Source organism: Ornithorhynchus anatinus, chromosome 10 (genome assembly GCF_004115215.2).
Source record: "Ornithorhynchus anatinus isolate Pmale09 chromosome 10, mOrnAna1.pri.v4, whole genome shotgun sequence".
Lineage (NCBI taxonomy): Eukaryota > Metazoa > Chordata > Mammalia > Monotremata > Ornithorhynchidae > Ornithorhynchus > Ornithorhynchus anatinus.
In genome coordinates, this window is record NC_041737.1 from 483,074 (window position 1) to 503,999 (window position 20,926).

Here is a 20,926-nt window from a genome sequence, read left to right on the forward strand (position 1 = left end):
CCGGGCGCTTGTGCTGGCTCCATTTGCTGCAGTTAAAGCTCACCCAGGCCTGTTCCCTCCGGCCCCTTCCCCCAGTTCCTCTTTTCAAAGCTCCGAGGTCAGTTTGCGGCTCCTCAAGCTTTTATTTAGGTACTGGCACTTGCAGTTTTCAAATACGTGGAATGAGTCACTGATTAGCACCTGACAACCTGGCCCCTTCCTTTGAAGGGGGAGGGAGGTTGGGGTGTGTGTGTGTGTGTGTGTGTGTGTGTCTTTTGGAGGAAGGAGGGGTTGTGGGGAGGAATTAGTCCACAAATCCCTTTGACATAGCTGAGCCCATTCACCTCCCTTTCCCACCCACAGGGTTCCCACCCACACCACAGAATCCTTCTCTTCCGCCCGCCTCCAGGCCAGGCCAGGCCAGGGAGAGAGGAAGGGAGGGAGGGAGGGAGGAAGGGAGGAAGGGAGGCAGAGACAGAGGCCTTCCGGGAATCTGGAGATCCCGTCCTCACCCGTCCTGCTGTTGTCCTTGCCCTGCCTGACAACCAGACAGAAAGACAGGCAGGAAGGCTCAGGGGGACCAATCCTCACAGCTCTAGGAATCTTCTGCCACCCCAAGGTACAGGTACCCTAAGGTACCCAACGACACCTGGCTCCTAATCCTGATTCTGCTCCTTACCCGCTGGGTGACTTGTCCACATTCCACACATAGCTGGTACCCAGCCCATGTCCGGTCCAGGGCCGTTTCACTTCCAGGCCTCACCGAGCCTGTGTCCAGCCCGTGTCCGGTTCACTTCCAGCCCACACCCAGCCCATGTCCAGCCAATTTACAAACACCACTCGCTCAGGTTGGATATTGTTTCTCTGCCCTGCCCGCCCAGAGCTGTCAATCAACAGAGGCAGCCAGCTGCTGGCCTGCCAGAGACGGGATGTCAAGCTGGGGAAAGTGAGGAGCCAGATCTGCGCCCTCGACGTGAAGTTCGCTGAGGCACATAAGGTTGCAAGCCCATGGCTGATTGGCCAGTTACTAGGGGAAGGATCACAGAGCCGATTTCCAGGGAAACTCACCGCAGAGTGAGCTGCCCCAGCCCCCGCGCAGCTGTAGGTCCCTCCCTGGGAGGAGATGGGTCCAGGGTTGGGAGCCTGAGGGTCAGGAGGGGGAGGGAGAGAAACTCACACATCAGTGATAAGGCCTCCAGAGCCGAACAGAGTGGCCAGAGTAGACCTAATTCCTCTCCCGGGCCAGGCGACTTGCAGTAACTCTAGGTGGGGGTTCAGATGGTGAGCGGAGCTTCAGATGGTGAGGGGGCTCCCTGCTCTTCTCTTTGTCCACACTGTCCACAGCCAATGTGAGGGTGGGAGACTCTACCCAGGACAGGATGCTCAATGGGCCAGGTCAGCAGCCTCTGAAACATGCTGGGGGCATATTTTAGAGAGGAAAATTCTTGAGGCAAATGGGTTCCCCTTCATTAAAGGTATGGGGGACAGAGAAACAGGAACCAATGGCCCCCTCCATCATCCTTGGGTTTTTTAAAGGTATTTATTAAGTGCTTACTCTGTGCGAGGCACTGTACTAAGTGCTGGGATAGATACAAGCTAATCAGGTTGGGCACAGTCCATGTCCCACATGGGACTCACAGTCTCAATCCCCATTTTACAGAGGAGGGAACTGAGGCACAAATAAGTGAAATGAGTTGCCCTACATCACCCAGTAGACAAGTGGCAGAACCAGGATTAGAACCCAGGTCCTTCTGACTCCCAGGGCTGTGCTCTATCCCTGAGGCCACACTGTTTCTCCATCTGTGCCGACATGCAGACACCTCCCCAACTTCCTCCTGCTGCCCCTCTTCTCCGGGGGTGGCTGTTACGGTCTTTTTTTGGGAAAGGGGGCCTCCAGGCTTGAGGGGCCTCCAGGTCCGAGGGGCCTCCAGGCTTGAGGGGCCTCCAGGTCCGAGGGGCTTCCAATTCTGTGGAGCCTCTGGGCCCCTCCGGTTCACACTTTGTAGGCAGAATGTGTGAACCAAATGAATAGGCAAATGTATCTTTCTGCTTAAATGCATTTTTCTGGCTATTTTAGGAACTGGAAGGAAGATATCCATCTCAGGCAGCTTTGGTTTGTGTGGTAAAGAAACTCAGAAACCCTGGGTGGGTTGGTAGGAGGGGCCTCAGCGAGGGTTATTTTGGAGCCGCTGTCGGTGGCCTGGGTACCATTCTTCCTGTCTCACAAGCCCGCAAAAGTTGGCCTCATCCTCGACTCATCTCTCTCATTCAACCCACATATTCAATTTATCACTAAGCTCCGTCATTTCTCTCTTCACAACATCTCTAGAACCCACCCTTTCCGCTCCATCCAATCTACTACTAGGCTGATACAAACACTTATCCTATCCCTCCGAGACTACCGTATCCACCTGCTTGCTGATCTCTCTGCCTCCAGTCCCCACTCCATTCCATACCTCACCCTGCTGTACGGATCATTTTCCTAAATAAACATTCAGTCCACATCTCCCCAGTCCTTAAGAACCTCCGCTGGTTGCCCATTCACTGTTGCATCAAACAGAAACTCTTTACCACCCACTTTAAAACACTCGACCAGCTCACCCCCTTGTACCCTACCTCCTTGATTTCCTACTACAAGGCAGCCCGTTCACCTCATTCCACTAACACCAATTCATCCACTGTACCTCAATCTCATCTAAAATAATAATAATGATGATGGTATCTGTTAAGTGCCTACAATGTGCCAAGCACTGTTCTAAGCGCTGGGGTAGATACAAGGTAATCAGGATGTCCCAAGTGGGGCTCACATTCTTCATCCCCATTTTACAGAGGAGGTTACTGAGGCACAGAGAAGTTAAGTAGCTTGCCCCAGGTCACACAGCAGGCAAGTGGCAGAGCTGGGATTAGAACCCACAACCTCTGATCTCTTGGCTGCCAAACCCGTGCTCTTTTCATTGAGCCACACTTCTATCTTGCCCTAATCCTGCTGCTGGCCTGGAACTCCCTCCCCCATCATGTACAACAGACCACCTCTCATTCCACCTTAAAATCACTTCTCCTCCAAGAGATCTTCCCCGACTAAGCCCTCATTTCCCCTACTCCCACTCCCTATTGTATCTTTTCCCTTGGATTAGAATCCTTTACTCACCCCCCCCCCCCAACTCCACAGCATTTTATGTCCAGATCCATTATTTATTTGAATGTCCGTCTCCCCCTCTAGACTGGGTACTCCTTGTGGGCAGCAAATGTATCTGCCAACTCTGTTGAATTGCACTTTCCCAAGTGCTCAGTACAGTGATCCGCCCCCAGGCAGCGCTCAATAAATATAACTGATCGATTGGATAAGGTGCACAGTTGCACACTAGGGACTCCTGGAACATCTTCATCTCCACAGTCACAGCACCTAGGATGGGTCAGGCCCCATTTGTGGCCTGGAGCTGAGGGGCATGAGGGAGAAAACAGACCCTTGCAGCCCTCGGGGTGTGGCCGAAAGAGACCTTCGGGCAGAGCTGATGCCTCCTTGTGCCATGTGCTTAGGGAGCGATGCTATTGTTTTAATGAGATGTTCATCCCCTTGATTCTATTTATTGCTATTGTTCTTGTCTGTCCATCTCCCCCGATTAGACTGTAAGCCTGCCAAAGGGCAGGGACTGTCTCTATCTGTTACCGATTTGTATATTCCAAGCGCTTAGTACAGTGCTCTGCACATAGTAAGCGCTCAATAAATACTATTGAATGAATGAACAGGTGGGTGGGGAGCAACTATGGGGAGAGCAGGCTAGGGATGGGCTGCTCGGTGCTGCCGCCCACCCTAGGTTGCCACTGCCTGAAAAGAAGCTGAGAAGCCGTTTTCAGTTTGAGTTTGATAGGGCAAGTAGAAGTAGGTCCGACGGGAAGTGTGATGGTAATCCTGCCTCCCATCCACAGTGCTAACAGTAGGGCGTAGAGCTCTGGGATTGTCTAGCGGCTGAAGGCGGTCAATCATTGGGTGGTAGTTAGAGAGCTCCTTGTGGGCAGAGAATATGCCTACCCAATCTGTTGCACTGTACTCTGAGTTCGAATCCCAGCTCTGCCACTTGTCGGCTGTGTGACTGTGGGCAAGTCACTTAACTTCTCTGTGCCTCAGTTCCCTCATCTGTAAAATGGGGATTAAGACTGTGAGCCCCACGTGGGACAACCTGATTCCCCTATGTCTACCCCAGCGCTTAGAACAGTGCTCGGCACATAGTAAGCGCTTAACAAATACCAACATTATTAACATTATTATTACTCTCACAATCACTTAGTACAGTGCACTGCATATAGTAAGCATTCAATAAATAACTTTGATTACTTTAGACAATCAGGTCAGAGCCCATAATTGCAGGTGTAGGAATCCCGGCTCCACTACTCGTCTGTTGTGGGACCTTGGGCAAGTCACTTAACTTCTCTGTGCCTCAGTTATCTCATCTGTAAAGTGGGGACTGAGACTGGGAGCCCCATGGGGGACAGGGACCCTGTTTAACATGATTACCTTGGATTTACCCCAGGGCTTACAGTGCCTGGCACATATAGTAAGATCTTAACAAATACCACAGTTATTGTTATTACAGCACAACAGAGACACATTCCCTACCCACGATGAGTTTACAGCCTAGAGGGGGAGACAGACGTTAAATATAAATAAATCAATCAATCAAGGATATGCACATCAGTGCTGTGGGGCTGAGGGAGGGGTGAATAAAGGGTGCAAATCCAAGCGCAAGGGAGACGCAGAAGGGAGTGGAAGTAGAGGAGGACACGAGTCTTGGCCCGATACGGGTTTATTCATTGATCCGTGTGCCCCAGGCGCTGGACTCCTCGGGCCCTGGGTTCCCCTGCCATCGGGGTTGACCCCCGTAGGGACACGGATGGCGTCCATACCGTCAACAGGGGCTGCGGCACTAGAGAAGCAGCGTGGCTTAGTGGAAGGAGCATGGGCTTGGGAGTTGGAGGTCATGGGTTCTAATCCTGGCTCCACCCCTTGGCAGCTGCGTGTCTTTGGGCAAGTCACTTGACCTCTCTGGGTCTCAGTTACCTCGAGAAGCAGCGTTGCTCAGTGGAAAGAACACGGGCTTGGGAGTCAGAGGTCATGGGTTCGAACCCCGGCTCTGACACTTGTCAGTGATTGTGGGCAAGTGACTTGACTTCTCTGTGCCTCAGTTATCTCATCTGTAAAATGGGGATTAACTGTGAGCCTCACGTGGGACAACCTGATTATCCTGTATCTACCCCAGTGCTTAGAACAGTGCTCTGCACATAGTAAGTGCTTAACAAATACCAACATTATTATTAGTATCTATAAAATGGCGATGAAGACTGGGGGCCCCCCATGGGACTACCTGATCACCTTGTATCCACTCCAGGGCTTAAAACAGTGCTTGACACGTAGTGAGCGCTTAACAAAAACAAATACCATTATTATTATTATTGCCCTCATCAACTCCGGTCCCCCGGGGTGGGCGAGCTGTCTAGGGGGAAGGGCGAGCAGGCGCGGGGAAGGGACGAGCAGGTGGGGAGGGGGTGGACTTGGCTGCGAACAAAGGAGAAGGCGTGGCGGGGGGTGGGGTCTATTGAAGGAGGAGAAGGAGGAGGAAGAGGGGGAGAAAGGGGAGAGGAGGAGGGGGCGGGGGAAGAGGACAGCGTGAGGTCGGGCAGTGGTGGCGATCTGAAAAGGAAATAAACAAAAGCCCGGCGCCGCTGAGCGATTTACCGACCCACCGATCCAAGGTCGGGCCGGGGCTGTCCCTGTCCCCGGACTCTCCCGGGGCTACGGGACGACGGAATGACGGAAGGAGGGGGGGAAGAGGGAAGAGGACACACACATCTCCGACCCCCACCATCCCCGTCCCCCTTCAGGGGGGGGTCTCCCCGCCAAACGTCCAAAATGTGCAGATGGAGATCGGGGGGCGGATATAGGGTGGGGGTGGGGGAGAAAAAACGGAAGAGACAAAGACAGGGGAGGAAGGAAGGGAGGGAGGGAGGAGAAGACGGGCGGGGAGGAGGGGAGGCAGGAGGGGGGAGGGAGGACAGGAGCGGGGGAGGAGATGAAGGGAAGGAGGGCAGGCAGGAGACGAGGGGAGGGAGGGAGGACAGGAGAGGGGTGAGGACAAGAGGGGAGGGAGGAGATGAAGGAAAGGAGGGGAAGGAGGGCGGGGGGGGGTGGAGAGGAGGGGAGGGAGGAGATGAAGGGAAGGAGGGCAGGCAGGAGACGAGGGGAGGGAGGGAGGACAGGAGAGGGGTGAGGACAAGAGGGGAGGGAGGAGATGAAGGAAAGGAGGGGAAGGAGGGCAGGAGGGGGGTGGAGAGGAGGGGAGGGAGGAGATGAAGGGAAGGAGGGGAGGGAGGACAGGAGGGGAGGGAGGGTCAGTCCCCGTGGCCTCCCGGAGCGGTCCGGGGCTGGGAAATGTGGGAAGCGGAGCAGAAGTTTGGTGTTTGCCGCAGTGAGACGCCTCGCAGTGTCGGCGCTGGGCTCTTTGTCGTCTTTTTCTTGGGGTTCCCGGGCACGGGAGCAGGTGGGACGAGGGAAGGAGGAAGAGGAGCAGGTAGGGGCTCTGCCGGCCGGCCGGCCGGGAGCTTCTCCCCAGGACCCTGGGCTGCTGCTGGGCAGAGTACAGGACACAGGGCACAGGGCACAGGGCGGCTGGTCGGCTCTGCGGGCCGGGGCAGGGGGGCACCTGGGGTCCCTCTGGGCCCCGACGCCTCCAGACGGAGCTGGATGCCCCTCGGCGCCCGGTCTGCCCCGGCTCCCCCAAACCCGGCCCAGAGGAGCCTCCAACCCGGCCCAGGGGAGCCTCAAACCGACCTGGGGCCCGAGCCAGGCCCGGCCGCCCCAGGCTCCGCGGGGTCTGGACCGGGCCCCGGAGCCGGACAGAACGTGAACCAACCGTGTCAGGTCACAGAGGCCCGACCAGTGCGGCGCTTGCTATGTGCCAAGCACTGTTCTAAGCAGTGGGGGGTAGATACAAGTTAGGTTGGACACAGTTCCTGTCTCCCAAAGGGCTCACACTTTTCATCCCCATTTTATAGATGAGGTAACTGACGCCCAGAGAAGTGAAGGGTCTTGCCCGAGGTCACACACAGCAGACTTGTGGCCGAATCGGCTTTAGAACCCATGACTTGCTAACTTCCAGGCTCTGGCTCTAGGGACTACACCACGCTGCTTCTCTGTCTCTGCCCCTTCAGGCGGAAAGCGAGGGGGGTCAGGGAAACGGTGCCATTCTAGACCGTAAGCCCGTTGGGGGCACGGATCGTCTCTCTTTATTGCTGTACTGTACTTTCCAAACGTTTAGTACAGTGCTCCGCACACGGTAATCGCTCAATGAATACGATTGAATGAAATACCTCCTCCTCCAGGAGGCTTTCCCAGACTGAGTCCCCCCTTTCCCTCTGCTCCTCCTCCCCTCCCCATTCCCTCTCCCGCCCTCTGTTCTTCTCCCTTCCCCTCAGCACTGTGCACATTTGTACATATTATCTATTACCCTGCTTATTTTCTTGATGACGTGTATATCTCTATGATTCTATTTATCTCGATGATGTGTTTTGTTCTGTTTTGCTTTGCTGTCCGTCTCCCCCGTTTAGACTGTGAGCCCGTCATTGGGCAGGGATGGTCTCTTATCTGTCGCCGAATTGTACTTTCCAAGCGCTCAGTGCAGTGCTCCGCACACGGCAAATGTTCAATGAATACGACTGAATGAAATAGGATTGAATGAAATAGGATTGAATGAAATACGATCGAATGAATGAAAGCCACCTCGGCGAGGTGGAAGCTCAGCGACGATCATCTCTAGCCCCGCCCCCTCGTTTTGCTTCCCTCCCTCCCTTCTGCGGGAGTTGGATTTCGGTGTGCGGGGCGGGGGGCTTGGCCGACTTGGTTGGGGGAGCGACGGGCGGATTATGGGCGCCTGTGGGCGGCTTCATTGTCCCAGTCCGGGATGGGCGGTCCGGAGCGGCGTCCGGTCCGGTTCTGAATGGGCGCGGGCGGCCCACAGCGACCCGCCACCGGAGCCGAGGCTCCCTACGACCGCACGGACCGACACACCCCGCCTCCATTCACAAGGAGGCCGACGGCGACCGGGGGCGGGGAGGGAGCGAGGGAGGGAGGAGGGATGGAGAGGAGGGGGAGCAGGAGGGGAGGACGAGGAGGAGGAGGAGGAGGTGGAAGGGGAGGAGGAGAGGGGGAGCAGGAGGGAAAGAGGAGGTAGAGGGAAGAAGGGGGAGGAGGAGGGGGAAGAGGTGGAGGGGAGCAGGAGGTGAAGGGGAGCAGGAGGAGGGAAGGAGAGGAGGAGGTGGAGGATCAGGAGGAGGGGAAGAGGAGGTGGAGGACAACGAGGAGGTGGAGAAAAAGGAGGAGGGAAGGAGGAGGGGAGGGGAAACGCGGGGGGGGGGGGAGGAGGAGGGCCGAGGGGAGAAAGCAACAATGAAGCGGAGGAGGGGGCGGGGCCTCCCCGGGACCTCGCGGGCTACTAACGGAGCTCGCCCCCTCCTCCCCGCCTGCCCCCCTGCCTCCCTTCCTCCCTCCCTCCCTCCTTCGCTTCCTCCGCCCCCGGGCTCCCTCCGGAGCGGAGCGTGAATAAATGTGTAAGCGGGCAGGGGGGCGCTCACTCTGCCGCCGGGGCGGCTCGGGCGGCGCACGGCGGAGCCGGGGAGGGACGGACGGACGGACGGGAGGACGGGAGGACGGGCGGACGGAGGGAGAAGGCGGCGGACAGCAGTCCCGTCGCACCGGCCGCGGGCACCGCGCAGACCCGCCCTCCCGCCGCCGGATAGACAGACACCATCGGTGGTCCGGCCGGCGATGTAGCCCTGCCCCCCAAGGGGGTGCGGAGGAGGGGGCCGCTAAGGAGGGAGGCCGTCTGCGCTGCGGGTGGCCGGCGGGACCCCCCCCCCCCCGGCCCTGCCGGTCCTGCTCAGACCCCGGGGCTGCGGGCGCTCGGCAGCGGCCAGCGGGACCCCCGCGGGCCATGGTGACCCTGGAGGAGCTGCGGGAGATGGACTGCAGCGCGCTCCGCAGGCTGGTGGGCCGGGAGGGGCCGGGGTCGGGGTCGGGGTCGGGGTCGGGGTCGGGGTCGGGGTCCGAGGCGCCCCCCGCGCCGGGGGAGCTCCCGGGCTTGGGGCCCTGCCTGCTGCTGGACTGCAGGCCGTTCCTCGCCCACAGCGCGGGCTCCATCCGCGGGGCGCTGAACGTGCGCTGCCACAGCATCGTGCGGCGGCGGGCCAAGGGCTCGGTGAGCCTCGACCACATCCTGCCCGCCGACGGCGAGCTGCGCGCCCGTCTGCGCGCCGGGCTCTTCGCCGCCGTGGTGGTCTACGACGAGCGGACCCCCCAAGCCGACCGCCTCGGGGACGACAGCACGGTGGCCCTCGTCGTGCGTGCGCTCCGGGGACACGCCGGCCGCACCCGCATCTGCCTGCTCAAAGGTACCTCCCCCCCACCCCCACCCCGGCGACAGGGACGTGACCGTGGCGAGAAGCCCGGTGGCCTGGTGGCCGGACCCCGGGCCTCGGAGTCTCCTAACGTTGGTATTTGTTAAGCGCTTACTAGGTGCAGAGCGCTGTTCCAAGCGCTGGGGGAGATCCAGGGTCATCAGGTTGTCCCACGGGAGGCTCCCAGTCTTCACCCCCATTTTACAGATGAGGGAGAAGTGACCTGCCCACAGTCCCAGAGCTGACAAATGGCAGAGTCGGGATTCGAACCCATGACCTCTGACTCCCAAGCCCGGGCTCTTGCCACTGAGCCACGCTGCGTCTAGAGGACGCCGGTTGGTTGAGGGCGGGGGAGGGGGAGGTTGTTAAGCGCTGACGACGTCCAAAGCACTGTTCTAAGCCCGACTGTAAGCCCCCGATTAGACTGTAAACCCATCAGAGGGCAGGGACTGTCTCTATCTGTTGCCGATTTGTACAGTCCAAGCGCTTAGTACAGTGCTCTGCACATAGTAAGCGCTCAATAAATACTATTGAATGAATACTAGGTAATCAGGTTGTCCCACGTGGGGCTCTCAGTCTCCATCCCCATTTTCCAGATAATAATAATAATAATGGTATTTGTTAAGCGCTTACTAGGTGCAAAGCACTGTTCTAAGCGCTGGGGGATACAGGGTAATCAGGTGTCTTCATCCCCATTTTCCAGATGAGGTCACTGAGGCAAAGAGAAGTGAAGTGTCTGGCCCAGAATCACACAGCCGACCAGCGGCGGAGCGGGATTAGAACCCACGACCTCGGTCTCCCAAGCCCATGGAAAGAGCCACGCTGGGGTCTCATCCCGCCTCCGCCACGCGTCTGCTGCGGGACCTCGGGCTGGCCGCCACACTTCCCTGGGCCTCAGTTCCCTCATCGGAAAAATGGGCATTAGGGCCGTGAGCCCCACGTGGGACAACCTCCTTACCTTGTATCCACCCCCAGCGCTTAGAACAGTGCTCGGCCCATAGCAAGGGTTTAGTACGGTGCTCTGCACCCAGGAAGCGTCCAATCAATAGGACTGAATGAATGAACAGATACTGTAGTTGTTGGCAGCAGCAGCAGTAGTAGTGGGCGCTTGTGTGGCCCCGTGTGTGGACTCGGCGGCCGGTCGCTTGTGTGCCACCCCGTGCCAGCGTTGGGCCACCGTCCGTCTGGGGGCAGTGAGTGTGCAGGCTGAACGTGCGCGCCTGCACTTAGGAGTTGTGCACGTTTTGGCAGGTGGTCGTGTGCCTGTTTGGAAGAGCGTCACGCTTGCGTCTATCAGTGCGGCCGTGGGTGGCCGTGGGTGCCAATGGGAAGACTCAAAGCTCTCCATCACCTTGCCCCCTCCTACCTCACCTCCCTTCTCTCTTTCTACTGCCCACCCCGCACGCTCCGCTCCTCTGCTGCCCACCTCCTCACAGTCCCCCCTTCACGCCTATCCCGCCGTCGACCTCTGGCCCACGTCCTACCGCTGTCTTGGAATGCCCTCCCTCCTCACCTCCGCCAAACTAATTCTCTTCCCCTCTTCAAAGCCTTCCTGAGAGCTCACCTCCTCCAGGAAGCCTTCCCAGACTGAGCTCCCCCTCCCCTTCCCCTCAGCACTGTGCTTATTTGTATATATTAATTACCCTATTCATGTTGTTAATGAGGTGTGCATGCCCTTGATTCTATTTATCTTGATGGTGTCGTATTTTTTTTTTGGTCTGTTTTGCTCTGCCCTCCGTCTCCCCCGTTTAAACTGTAAACCTGTCATTGGGCAGGGATGGTCTCTATCTGTTGCCCAATTGTCCATTCCAAGCGCTTAGTACAGTGCTCTGCACATAGTAAGCGCTCAATAAATACTATTGAATGAATGAATGAAAGAGCTCCGGAGTCGCGTCAGGCCACCCTTCTTGACTGGACGAACGCAATTCTGCATTCGGAAGCAGTGTGGTTCAGTGGAAAGAGCCTGGGCTTCGGAGTCAGAGGTCATGGGTTCGACTCCCGGCTCTGCCACTTGTCAGCTACGTGACTGTGGGCAAGTCACAACTTCTCTGTCCCTCAGTTACCTCATCTGTAAGATGGGGATTAACTGTGAGCCTCACGTGGGACCACCTGATTGCCCTGTATCTCCCCCAGCGCTTAGAACAGTGCTCTGCACATAGTAAGCGCTTAACAAATACCAACATTATTATTATTAAATATGAATGAATGAATTTGGAGTGCGCTGCTTTGTATGTAAGTGCCTAATGCCAACCTGTGTGTGTACACAACTGCGGCGCGTGCTCGTGGGCATATTTGTAAGTGGGCAGCGAGTGTGTGTGTGTGTGTTTGTGTGTTTCTGTGTCAGTGCGGGCCCCTTGTGCGGGTGGAGCAGGCTGGGGGTGTTCTGGGTTTTTTATTCCCCTTAAATGCCCTCGCCTGCATTTAAATGTCCATCCCCGCGGTGGGCCAGCTGGCGTTTTGCGGGCCGGAGTGGTCGGAACCGGCCCTGGGGGCTGGAAAGTGGGGGCTGGGGCTGGGGGGTGGACGCTGGGGGCTGGAAACTGGGGGTTGGGGCTGGGGTTGGACGCTGGGGGCTGGAAACTGGGGGTTGGGGACTGGAAACTGGAGGCTGGGGATCCCGCCTGCCTTAGGGCATCATGTAGCAGACGGCGGGGAAACCTCGGGGTGCAGGACCGGGGGGCAGGGGGGGAAGCGGGAGCCCGGGGCATCAGCCCGTTAGCATTCATTCAATAGTATTTATTGAGCGCTTACTATGTGCAGAGCACTGTACTGAGTGCTTGGAATGTACAGTTCGGCAACAGATAGAGACCATCCCTGCCCAATAACGGGCTCCCACTCTAAACGGGGGAGACGGACAGCAAAGCAGAACCGAACAAAACGAGACAACATCATCATGATAAATAGAATAATAGAGATATACGGATCATTAACAAAATAAATAGAGTAATGAATGAAATATACAAATATGCACAGTACTGAGAGGAGACTGTAAGCCCGTCAAAGGGCAGGGACTGTCCCTATCTGTTACCGATTTGTCCATTCCAAGCGCTTACTACAGTGCTCTGCACATAGTAAGCGCTCAATAAATACTATTGAATGAATGAAGGGGGAAGAGCAGAGGGCGGGAGGGGGGGAATGGGGCGGGGAGGAGGAGCAGAGGGAAAGGGGGGCTGAGTCTGGGAAGGCCTCCTGGAGGAGGTGAGCTCTCAGATGAAAGGATCGGGGGGGACACGCCGCCTCCTGCCGGCCCAGCCGGTGGTGGCGGGGGCCGGGCTGTCCCGGCTGTGTAGGACGCTCCCTCCGAACCCCCCGTCCCCTTCCCTCCCCTCCCCAAGACCCAGTTGGCGGGGGCGTGCGGGGGCCTGCGCGCTCTCGACTCCAGGCGCGCCCCCGGCGCGCGGCCCCGTCCCGCTTTCCTCCCCGACACCCCCAAGCCCTTTCCTGCCCGGAGCCCTTTTCGCTAATGGGCGGGCGGGTTGGGCCTAATGTCAGCGTGAACATATTCCCCTGGGACGGTCGGTCAGTCAGTCGTAATTTTTGAGTGCATACTCTGTGCAAAGCTCTATGCTAAGCGCTTGGAATGACAGGGTTTGGGTGGGAAGATAAGGGGTTTTTTATTCTTAAGGCATTTGTTAAGCGCTAACTTTGGGACAGGCACTCTATTAAGCACTGGGGTAGATAGAAGCAAATCAGGTTGGACCCAGTCCCTGCCTTAATCCCCAATGTACAGATGAGCTGAGGCCCAGAGATGTGAAGTGACTCGTTCGGAGTCACACAGCAGACAAATGGCAGAGCCAGGATTAGAGAACTCAGGTCCACACTCTATCCACTAAGCCGTGCTGTCCCTGTTTTGAATATGTTTAGTTTGAGTTGTCCAGCAGGACATACGGAAGGCAGGAGGAAATGCATGACTGCAGACTGCAGAGGGGAGAGACCAGGGCTGGAGATGTAGATTTGGGAATCGTCTGCATAGAGATGGGGGGTGAATGAGTTCTCTAAGGGCATGGGTCTAGATAGAATTGAAGGGGTTACACAATGGAGCCTCGAGTGACTCCCACAGTTAGAGGGTGGGAGGCAGAGGAGGAGCCTGTGAAAGAGGTAGAGGAGGAGCAGTCAGTGTGATAGGCGAACCTCTCAGGAAAGGTTGGATAATGTTTCCAGGAGAAAGGGGTGGGGGGAAGGTCCCACAGTGTTGAAGGCAGCCCATCACATAGACAATTCCACCATCCTCCCTATCATACAAGCCCATCACCATGGCACTAGCCTTGGACTCATCTCTCTCATTCAACCCACATGTTTAATGTCATTTACTCCTGTTGCCTCTACTTTTGCACCATCACTGAAAATCTGACTTTTCCTCTCTATCCAAACGAATACACTGAGTCAAGCACTTTACATCACTGCTTGACTATTGCCTCAGACTCACTGCTGACCTCCTTGACTCCAGTCTCTCCCCACCCCAGTCCTTACTTCACTCTACTGCCCGGATCATTTTTCTACAAAAACAATATTCAGTCCACATCTCCCTGTTCCTCAGGAACCTCCATTTGTTGCCCATTCACCTCTGCATTAAACAGAAATGCCAAGCCATCGGCTTGAAAGCACTCAGTCACCTTGCCCCTTCCTATCTTGCTTTGCTTATTTCCTACCACAACCCAGGTGCACACTTCATTCCTGCAACAGCAGCCTACTCACCATACCTCTATCTCATCTATCTCATCGCCGACCCCTTACTCACATCCTCCCTCCCCTACTCCCTCTTTCTCAAGTGTTGCCTATGCATTTGGATCTGTACCCTTTAAGGACTCGATATTCACTCCCCCACTGCACTTACCTACATATCTCATTTATTTGAATGTCTGCCTCCGCCTGTAAGACTGTAAGCTCCTTGGGGGTGGGGAATGTGTCTTCCCACACTTGTAAATCAATCAGTGGTATTTACTGACTTCTTACTGTTTGCCAACACCGTACAAAGCACTTGAGAGTGTATAATACAGAGTTAGAGTGTGGTACTCTCCCAAGCACTTACAGTTCCAGGCCAGATGGAGGATGTGAGCAAGGGGTTGACGGAGAGATGAGATGGAGCACAAGTAAGGAGGTTGGTGTTGGAAGAGCAAAGTGTAGGGGCTGGGATGGCGTGGGAATGAAGTGAATATAGGCAGGGAGGAAGAGAGCTCAGTGCCTTAAGGCTGATGGTCAGAAGGCGCTACTTGATGTGGAGATGGATGGTCAACCATCGGAGGTCTTTAAGGATGGGGAGATGTGTGGGGAAATTTTTTTTTAGATAAATGATTTGGGCAGCATAGTGTCACGTGGACTAGAGAGGGCTAAGGCAGGAGGCAGGGAGGTCAGTGAGGAGGCTGATGCATTAAATAGTGAATAAAAATAATTTTGGTATTTTTGAAATGCTTATCCTGTCGAGCGCTGTTCTGAGTGCTAGGGTAGATGCAAGTTAATCAGGTCAGATACAGTGCCTGTCCAATATGGGGCTCACAGTCTAAGTAGGAGGGAGAACTGGTATTTTATCACCATTTTACAGTTGAGGAAACTGGGTCACAGAGAAGTGAAATGACTTGCCCAAGGCCGTACAGCAGGCAAGCCGTGGAACTGAGATTAGAACTCAGGTTCTCGGATTCCCAGACCTGTGCTCTTTTGTCTAGGCCACACTGCTTCCCTGAAGATGAGATAGGACGAGTGCTTGGACCAGCATGTAAATAGTTTGGATGGAAAGGGAGGGTCAGATTCTGGAGGTGATAGACAGAATTGATGTTTGAAGAAGAGAGATGAATCCCAAGATAATACCAATTTTGTGGGTTTATGAGGCAGGGAAGGTGGTGGTGTAGTCTGCAGTGATGGGATAGTTGGGGTGGGGGGAAGGAGGAGTTTGGGTGTAAATATGAGGAGTTCTGTTTGGGGCACGTTAAATTTGAGGTGGTGGCGCTTCATCCAAGTGGAGATGTACCAAAGGCGGGAGGAAATGCCGGACTGCAGAGAAAGTGAGAGGTCAGGGCTGGAGAGGGAGATTTGGGAATCACCCGCATAGAGTGGGTCATTGAAGCCGGGGGGCAAGGGAATTCTCCAAGGGAGTGGGTGTAGATGGAGTATAGAAGGGGGCCGAGGTCTGAGCCCTGAGAGACTCCCGCAGTTAGAGGATGGGCCACAGAGGAGGAGTCTGTGAAAGAAGCTGGGAAGGAGCGGCTAGAGAGATAGGAGGAGAGCCAGGAAAGGATAGTGTCGGTGAAGCCGAGGTGGGATAAAGTTTCCGGAAGAAGGGGGTGGTTCACAGTGTCAAAGGCAGCTGAGAGGTGGAGGAGGATTAGGATGGAATAGAGGCCTTGGGACTTGGGAAGGAGCACTACCACTCCTCCCTCCTGGGCCAGGCACAGGTCAGACAGGTCAGGTTTCACCCTTCTCTGCCCAGGGCTGTTTCGTTGCTAATAACGTTCATGGGAGAGCAGGAGGGAGGGATGGGTTTTCTGGTTCCCACAGCTGTCAAGTGCTGCCAGCCTGTGGAGGAGTCTCCTGGCCCTACCCACCTGAAACCCCGCAGGAATAACGTCTGGCTGCAATGCCACACAGTGGCCCTAGTAGGCTCATTCATTCATTCATTCATTCATTCATTCATTCATTCATTCATTCATTCATTCGTACTTATTGAGCACTTACTATGTGCAGAGCACTGTACTAAGTGCTTGGAATGTACAAATCGGTAACAGGTAGAGACAGTCCCTGCCCTTTGACGGGCTTACAGTCTAATCGGGGGAGATGAACAGACAAGAACAAGGCTCACCCCCTCCACCCCCTTTTCCCTCCCTCGCCCAGCCTCCAGGCTCTAGTTCACCCTCCCCCAACACGTTATGCCTGAACCACCAACCTTTCCTCCTAAATGAACAAATGTCTTCTCTCCACTGCAGGCGGCTATGAGCGGTTTTCATCTGAATACCCGGAATTCTGTTCCAAAACCAAGTCCCTGCCCAGTGGGCACATGGCATTCTCCTCCGAGCCCCCGGAGACGGGCTGCAGCTCCTGCGGGACCCCGCTGCATGATCAGGTACCGTCCCCTTCTCCACGACCCTGGAGGGGACAGGGATGTAATTGGTCAGGGGTGGGGGGCGACTTTTCCGACTCTTGGCTGTGGCCTCTCCCAAGGCTGTTTAGAACCAAGAGGCTAAGTTTTGTTCCGTGTGCCTTCCGGATTGGTCTCTGCCCGCTTCCCCCTCACCCGATCTCCCCTTTCCTCTTGCTTGTAACCTAGAGACTGTACGCTCCTTGTGGGCAGGGATCATGTCTCAACTCTACTGTATCAGACTCTTCGTGGGCTACTGGATAGTGCTGGGGCCTTTGAGTCAGTTAGACCTGGGTTCTAATATGGATCCAGCACTTGACTGTTCTGTGATTTTGGGCAAGTCATTCTGTGCCTCAATTACCTCATCTGCAAAATAGGGTTTAAGACTGAGCACCACGTGGGACATGGACTGTGTCCAACCTGATCAGCTTGTATTTACCCCAGCTCTTGGTAGAGTGCCCGGCACATAGTAAGTGCTTAACAAATACCATTTTTTTAAAAAAAGATAAAAAGTGCTTGGTACAGGGCCCTGCAAACAGTAAGCACTTAAGTAAATACCATCGATTGATCGATTTCCCATCAAATCCTCCAGGCCAAACCTCAACCTGTGTCTAAGCCCTCCATCTTCTCCAAGAGGCCTCCCAGATTCATTTTCTTCCGCTCTGCTCACATCATCCCACTCTCCCCTCTGCACTGTTGCCCTTACAGTTGCCTGGGCCGTTGTTTATGCAGTTATTCATCACTCCGCTCTTATCCCATCTATTGTTTTACTAACTTATTCTGAGCTTTTACAGTGCTCTGCCCCCGGAGGGGGGGTGCCCAATTCAGCACCCTGCCCCAGAGGATGCTCCGTACAACACTGTCCCCGCAGTACAGCTCTCTGTCCCCAGGGGATGCCCGGTACATACTATAGATGGGTCAAGCTTGCGATGCCTTGGACCACCTCTTGAACCCATCTGAGCCTTCAACTGACTGCCCCTGTGGCCTCCCCCCTCTCCGTGGCCCCCGCGGTGACGCGCGACTGTGGTTTTATCTCCCTCTCTCTCGCCCTAGGGAGGACCAGTCGAGATCCTGCCATTCCTCTACCTCGGTAGTGCTCACCACGCCGCCCGCAGGGGCACACTGGACGCATTGGGGATCACCGCCCTGCTGAACGTCTCCTCCGACTGCCCCAACCACTTTGAGGGACATTTCCGCTACAAGTCCATCCCCGTGGAGGACAACCACAAGACGGATATCGGCTCTTGGTTCATGGAGGCCATCGAGTTCATAGGTGGGTGTGGCCCATCTGGAATGTGAGAGAGAGTGTGTGTGTGTTGGGAGGGGGGCATGAGGGATGAGGGGCGTGAGTGTGCATGCGTGTACAGGAGGGATGTTAGGGCTGGAATAGCTGGGACCAGGGGTTGGGGGGGGGCCCTCTTTGAGTCAACCGAGCCCCTGGTCCATCTCCAGCTGACAAGTGCCGCCAGCCCCCGGGAAGAGCAGTGGGCATTGGCTACGTCCCCCCAACTCCCTCAGAGCCTCTCCTGTGGTCCAGGTCCCTGGAGGCAGAGGTTCTGGGTGGGAGAGAGGGCTCACAGGCCCGGCACCCTCACGGCTGCTGTCCTTCCCACGGGGGGTGTTCTGGACCCTTCCCTGACCCGTGGTCTCTTTCACGTCCATCCCCGCAGATTCGGTGCAGGCCGGGCAGGGCCGGGTGCTGGTGCACTGCCAGGCGGGGATCTCGCGCTCGGCCACCATCTGCCTGGCCTACCTGATGATGAAGCGGCGCGTGCGGCTGGAGGAGGCCTTTGAGTTTGTGAGGCAGCGTCGCAGCATCATCTCCCCCAACTTCAACTTCATGGGGCAGCTGCTGCAGTTTGAGGCCCAGGTGCTGGCCACCTCGTGCGCCGCGGAGGCGGTCAGCCCCTCGGCCGGCCGGCGGGAGCGGGGCCCGGCCGGCACCACGCCCGCGGCCCAGTTCGTCTTCAGCTTCCCCGTGTCTGTGCATGCCACGCCCAGCGGCCTCCCCTACCATCACAGCCCCATCACCACCTCTCCCAGCAGCTGAGGCCCACGGCTGCCCCATGACGGCCGAGGTGGGCACCCAGTGGGCAGCGGGTTGGCCCCCCAATCCCTCCCCACCCTCGATGGGCTCGGAAGAATGGCAATAAAGACTCTGAATCCTCCAACATGCCCCCAGCGGAAGCCTCCCGCTCCCGCAGCAATAACGGCTCGGCGCCGCTCTGTTTTCTGAAAGAAGTTTCTTACCTCAGTTTTTTAAGCAACGAGGCCCGGCGACCCAAGTCCACACATCCTGACGGGGCGGCTCGCCCGTCGTGCCTGGGGGCAGCGGGAGGAGGGGAGGCCACGGCCGGTGGAGGCGGCGGCGGAGCCGGACGCATCAACAACTGCTTTCCAGAAGTGCCTGGTTCTGTGGCCAGTGGTTGGGATCCTCTTTTTAAGGAAATCTTTCAAGGTGTCGTGTTTGTTTTAAACCACAAACAGGTGGCTGATAATTATGCTGATGATAATAAAGGTATTTATTAAGTAGTTTCCTCCCAAACTGACAAGCAGTGAGCGTAATATCTGTGGTCTCTTGTGCCGATCACGGCTGAGGCTCAGGCCGAGGCCCCGGAGGGCAGGTCCCAACGTCGTCGCGGCTGTGCCAAGACTCCGGTGGTGGTGGCCGGGGAGGTCAGGGGGCGGGCAGGGGGTCGGCTGGGGGTGGGGAGCGGACCGAGGAGGGTGCTCGAGATGGGAGAGTGACTCTGGGGCTCAGCCATTTCTGACTGGATCTGGGGAAAGATGTGATCCCCAAGCTGCTAGAGTCGTGGACTGGAGCCCGGGACTGGTGAAGGAAGGTCATGGCAGCCAAGACAGCCTCTCTGGCGGGAGGACGGTGGGGAACGGGGCTGCTTTTTGCTCTTGAGTTTCTGGCCGCGGTCTCACGCCCCACTCCTAGAGTGGCGGAGGGCGGGGTGGAGTGCAGGCTACGGTCTGGGCAGCGGAACTCCTGAAGGAGGTCCCGACCCCAGCGACTGGTGAGGTAAAATGCATGGGGTTCACCGGGTCTCTGACGAGCAAGGCCACAAGCAGCGCTACTGACCTTCCCGTGAGGCTGGGCCGCTGCCAAATGTGGGCCCTACCCGGCCCGATCCTCCTCTGCTCCCCCACCACTACCCAGTGGGCCTGGCCCAAACTCTTTGCAAGAGAGGTGGCCACGCCAACCAGGGCCCAAGGTCAGTCAAAAAGCTGCCCGGCATGGCCCGTCCCATCAGCTCTCGAGCAGGCTAGCACTCCCCCAAAGGGGCTGGAGAGAAGAGATTTGAATTACACTGGGGGAAGCTTTTTTTTTTTAAATGGTATTAAGCACTTATTGGGTGTCGTAGGTGTCAAGCACTATTCTAAGCACTGGGGTAGGTACAAGTTAAGAGGGGAGATGTTTGGCTTAGTGGAAAGACCGCGGGTTTGGGAGTCAGAGGTCATGAGTTCTAATTCCGCCTCCCATCACTTATCAGCTGTGTGACTGTGGCCAAGTCACATAACTTCTCTGTGCCTCAGTTACCTCATCTGTAAAATGGGGATTAACTGTGAGCCTCACGTGGGACAACCTGATTACCCTGTATCTACCCCAGCGCTTAGAACAGTGCTCTGGACATAATAAGTGCTTAATAAATACAAACATTATTTATCTGTGCCTCAGTTACCTCATCTGTAAAATTGGGATTAAGTCTGTGAGCCCCAGGTGGGACAACCTAATAAACTTGTATCTATCCCAGCACTTAGTGCTTGGCACTTATTAAGCACTCAACAAATACCATCATTATTATTACCATTATTATCATTAATCAGGTAGGACATAGACTGAGCTGGGACCCTCATGTGAGATGGGGACTAAGTAGGGGGGAGAACAGGTGTTTTTTTTTCCAATGGTATTTGTTAAACACTACGTGCTAGGCAGTTTACTAAGTGCTGGGGTAGATACAAGCTAATCAGATTGGACACAGTCCATGTCCCACATGGGGCTCAGCATCAATCTCATTTTACAGAGGAGGTAACAGGCAAAGAGAAGTTACACAGCAGATGAGTGGCAGAGCCGGGGTTAGAACTGAGGTTGTCTGATTTCCAGGCCTGGGCTCTTTCTCCTAGGGCATGCTGCATCCCACTGTCTTGCAGCCTGCTCCTTGTAGCCTGCACCCCACAGTGCCTCAGAGCACTGTGCTCAGTCCACACATCGCCAGAGCCATCTCCTGCATGAGACGGGTCTGTGCCGGGCTGTGCTTGTTGGGTCTCTCAGGGGAGCGTCAACCATTTTCTTATTGCTGGAAAATAAGCTATTTTCCCCACTGTGTGTGGGGTTGGGCATGGGAGCATGAGGAGGAAACCTGTGCCTGACTAGGAAAATAGGAAAATGCATCCGGCTCTAAGGTCAGGTACGCTGGCTGCCTTGGAGTC

The 20,926-nt window shown here is 56.1% G+C and overlaps 1 protein-coding gene across 1 annotated transcript; it reads left to right on the forward strand.

Annotated features, from left to right (window-relative positions):
• The first annotated feature begins 8,573 nt into the window (after positions 1 to 8,573).
• On the forward strand, positions 8,574 to 19,044 carry DUSP4 (dual specificity phosphatase 4). Its single transcript, XM_029072952.2, has 4 exons — positions 8,574 to 9,417; positions 16,338 to 16,474; positions 17,543 to 17,762; positions 18,160 to 19,044. Exons 1-4 carry the CDS (start codon positions 8,574 to 8,576, stop codon positions 18,537 to 18,539), a joined length of 1,581 nt encoding a protein of 526 aa, XP_028928785.2. The 3' UTR covers positions 18,540 to 19,044.
• The last annotated feature ends 1,882 nt before the right edge of the window (positions 19,045 to 20,926 follow it).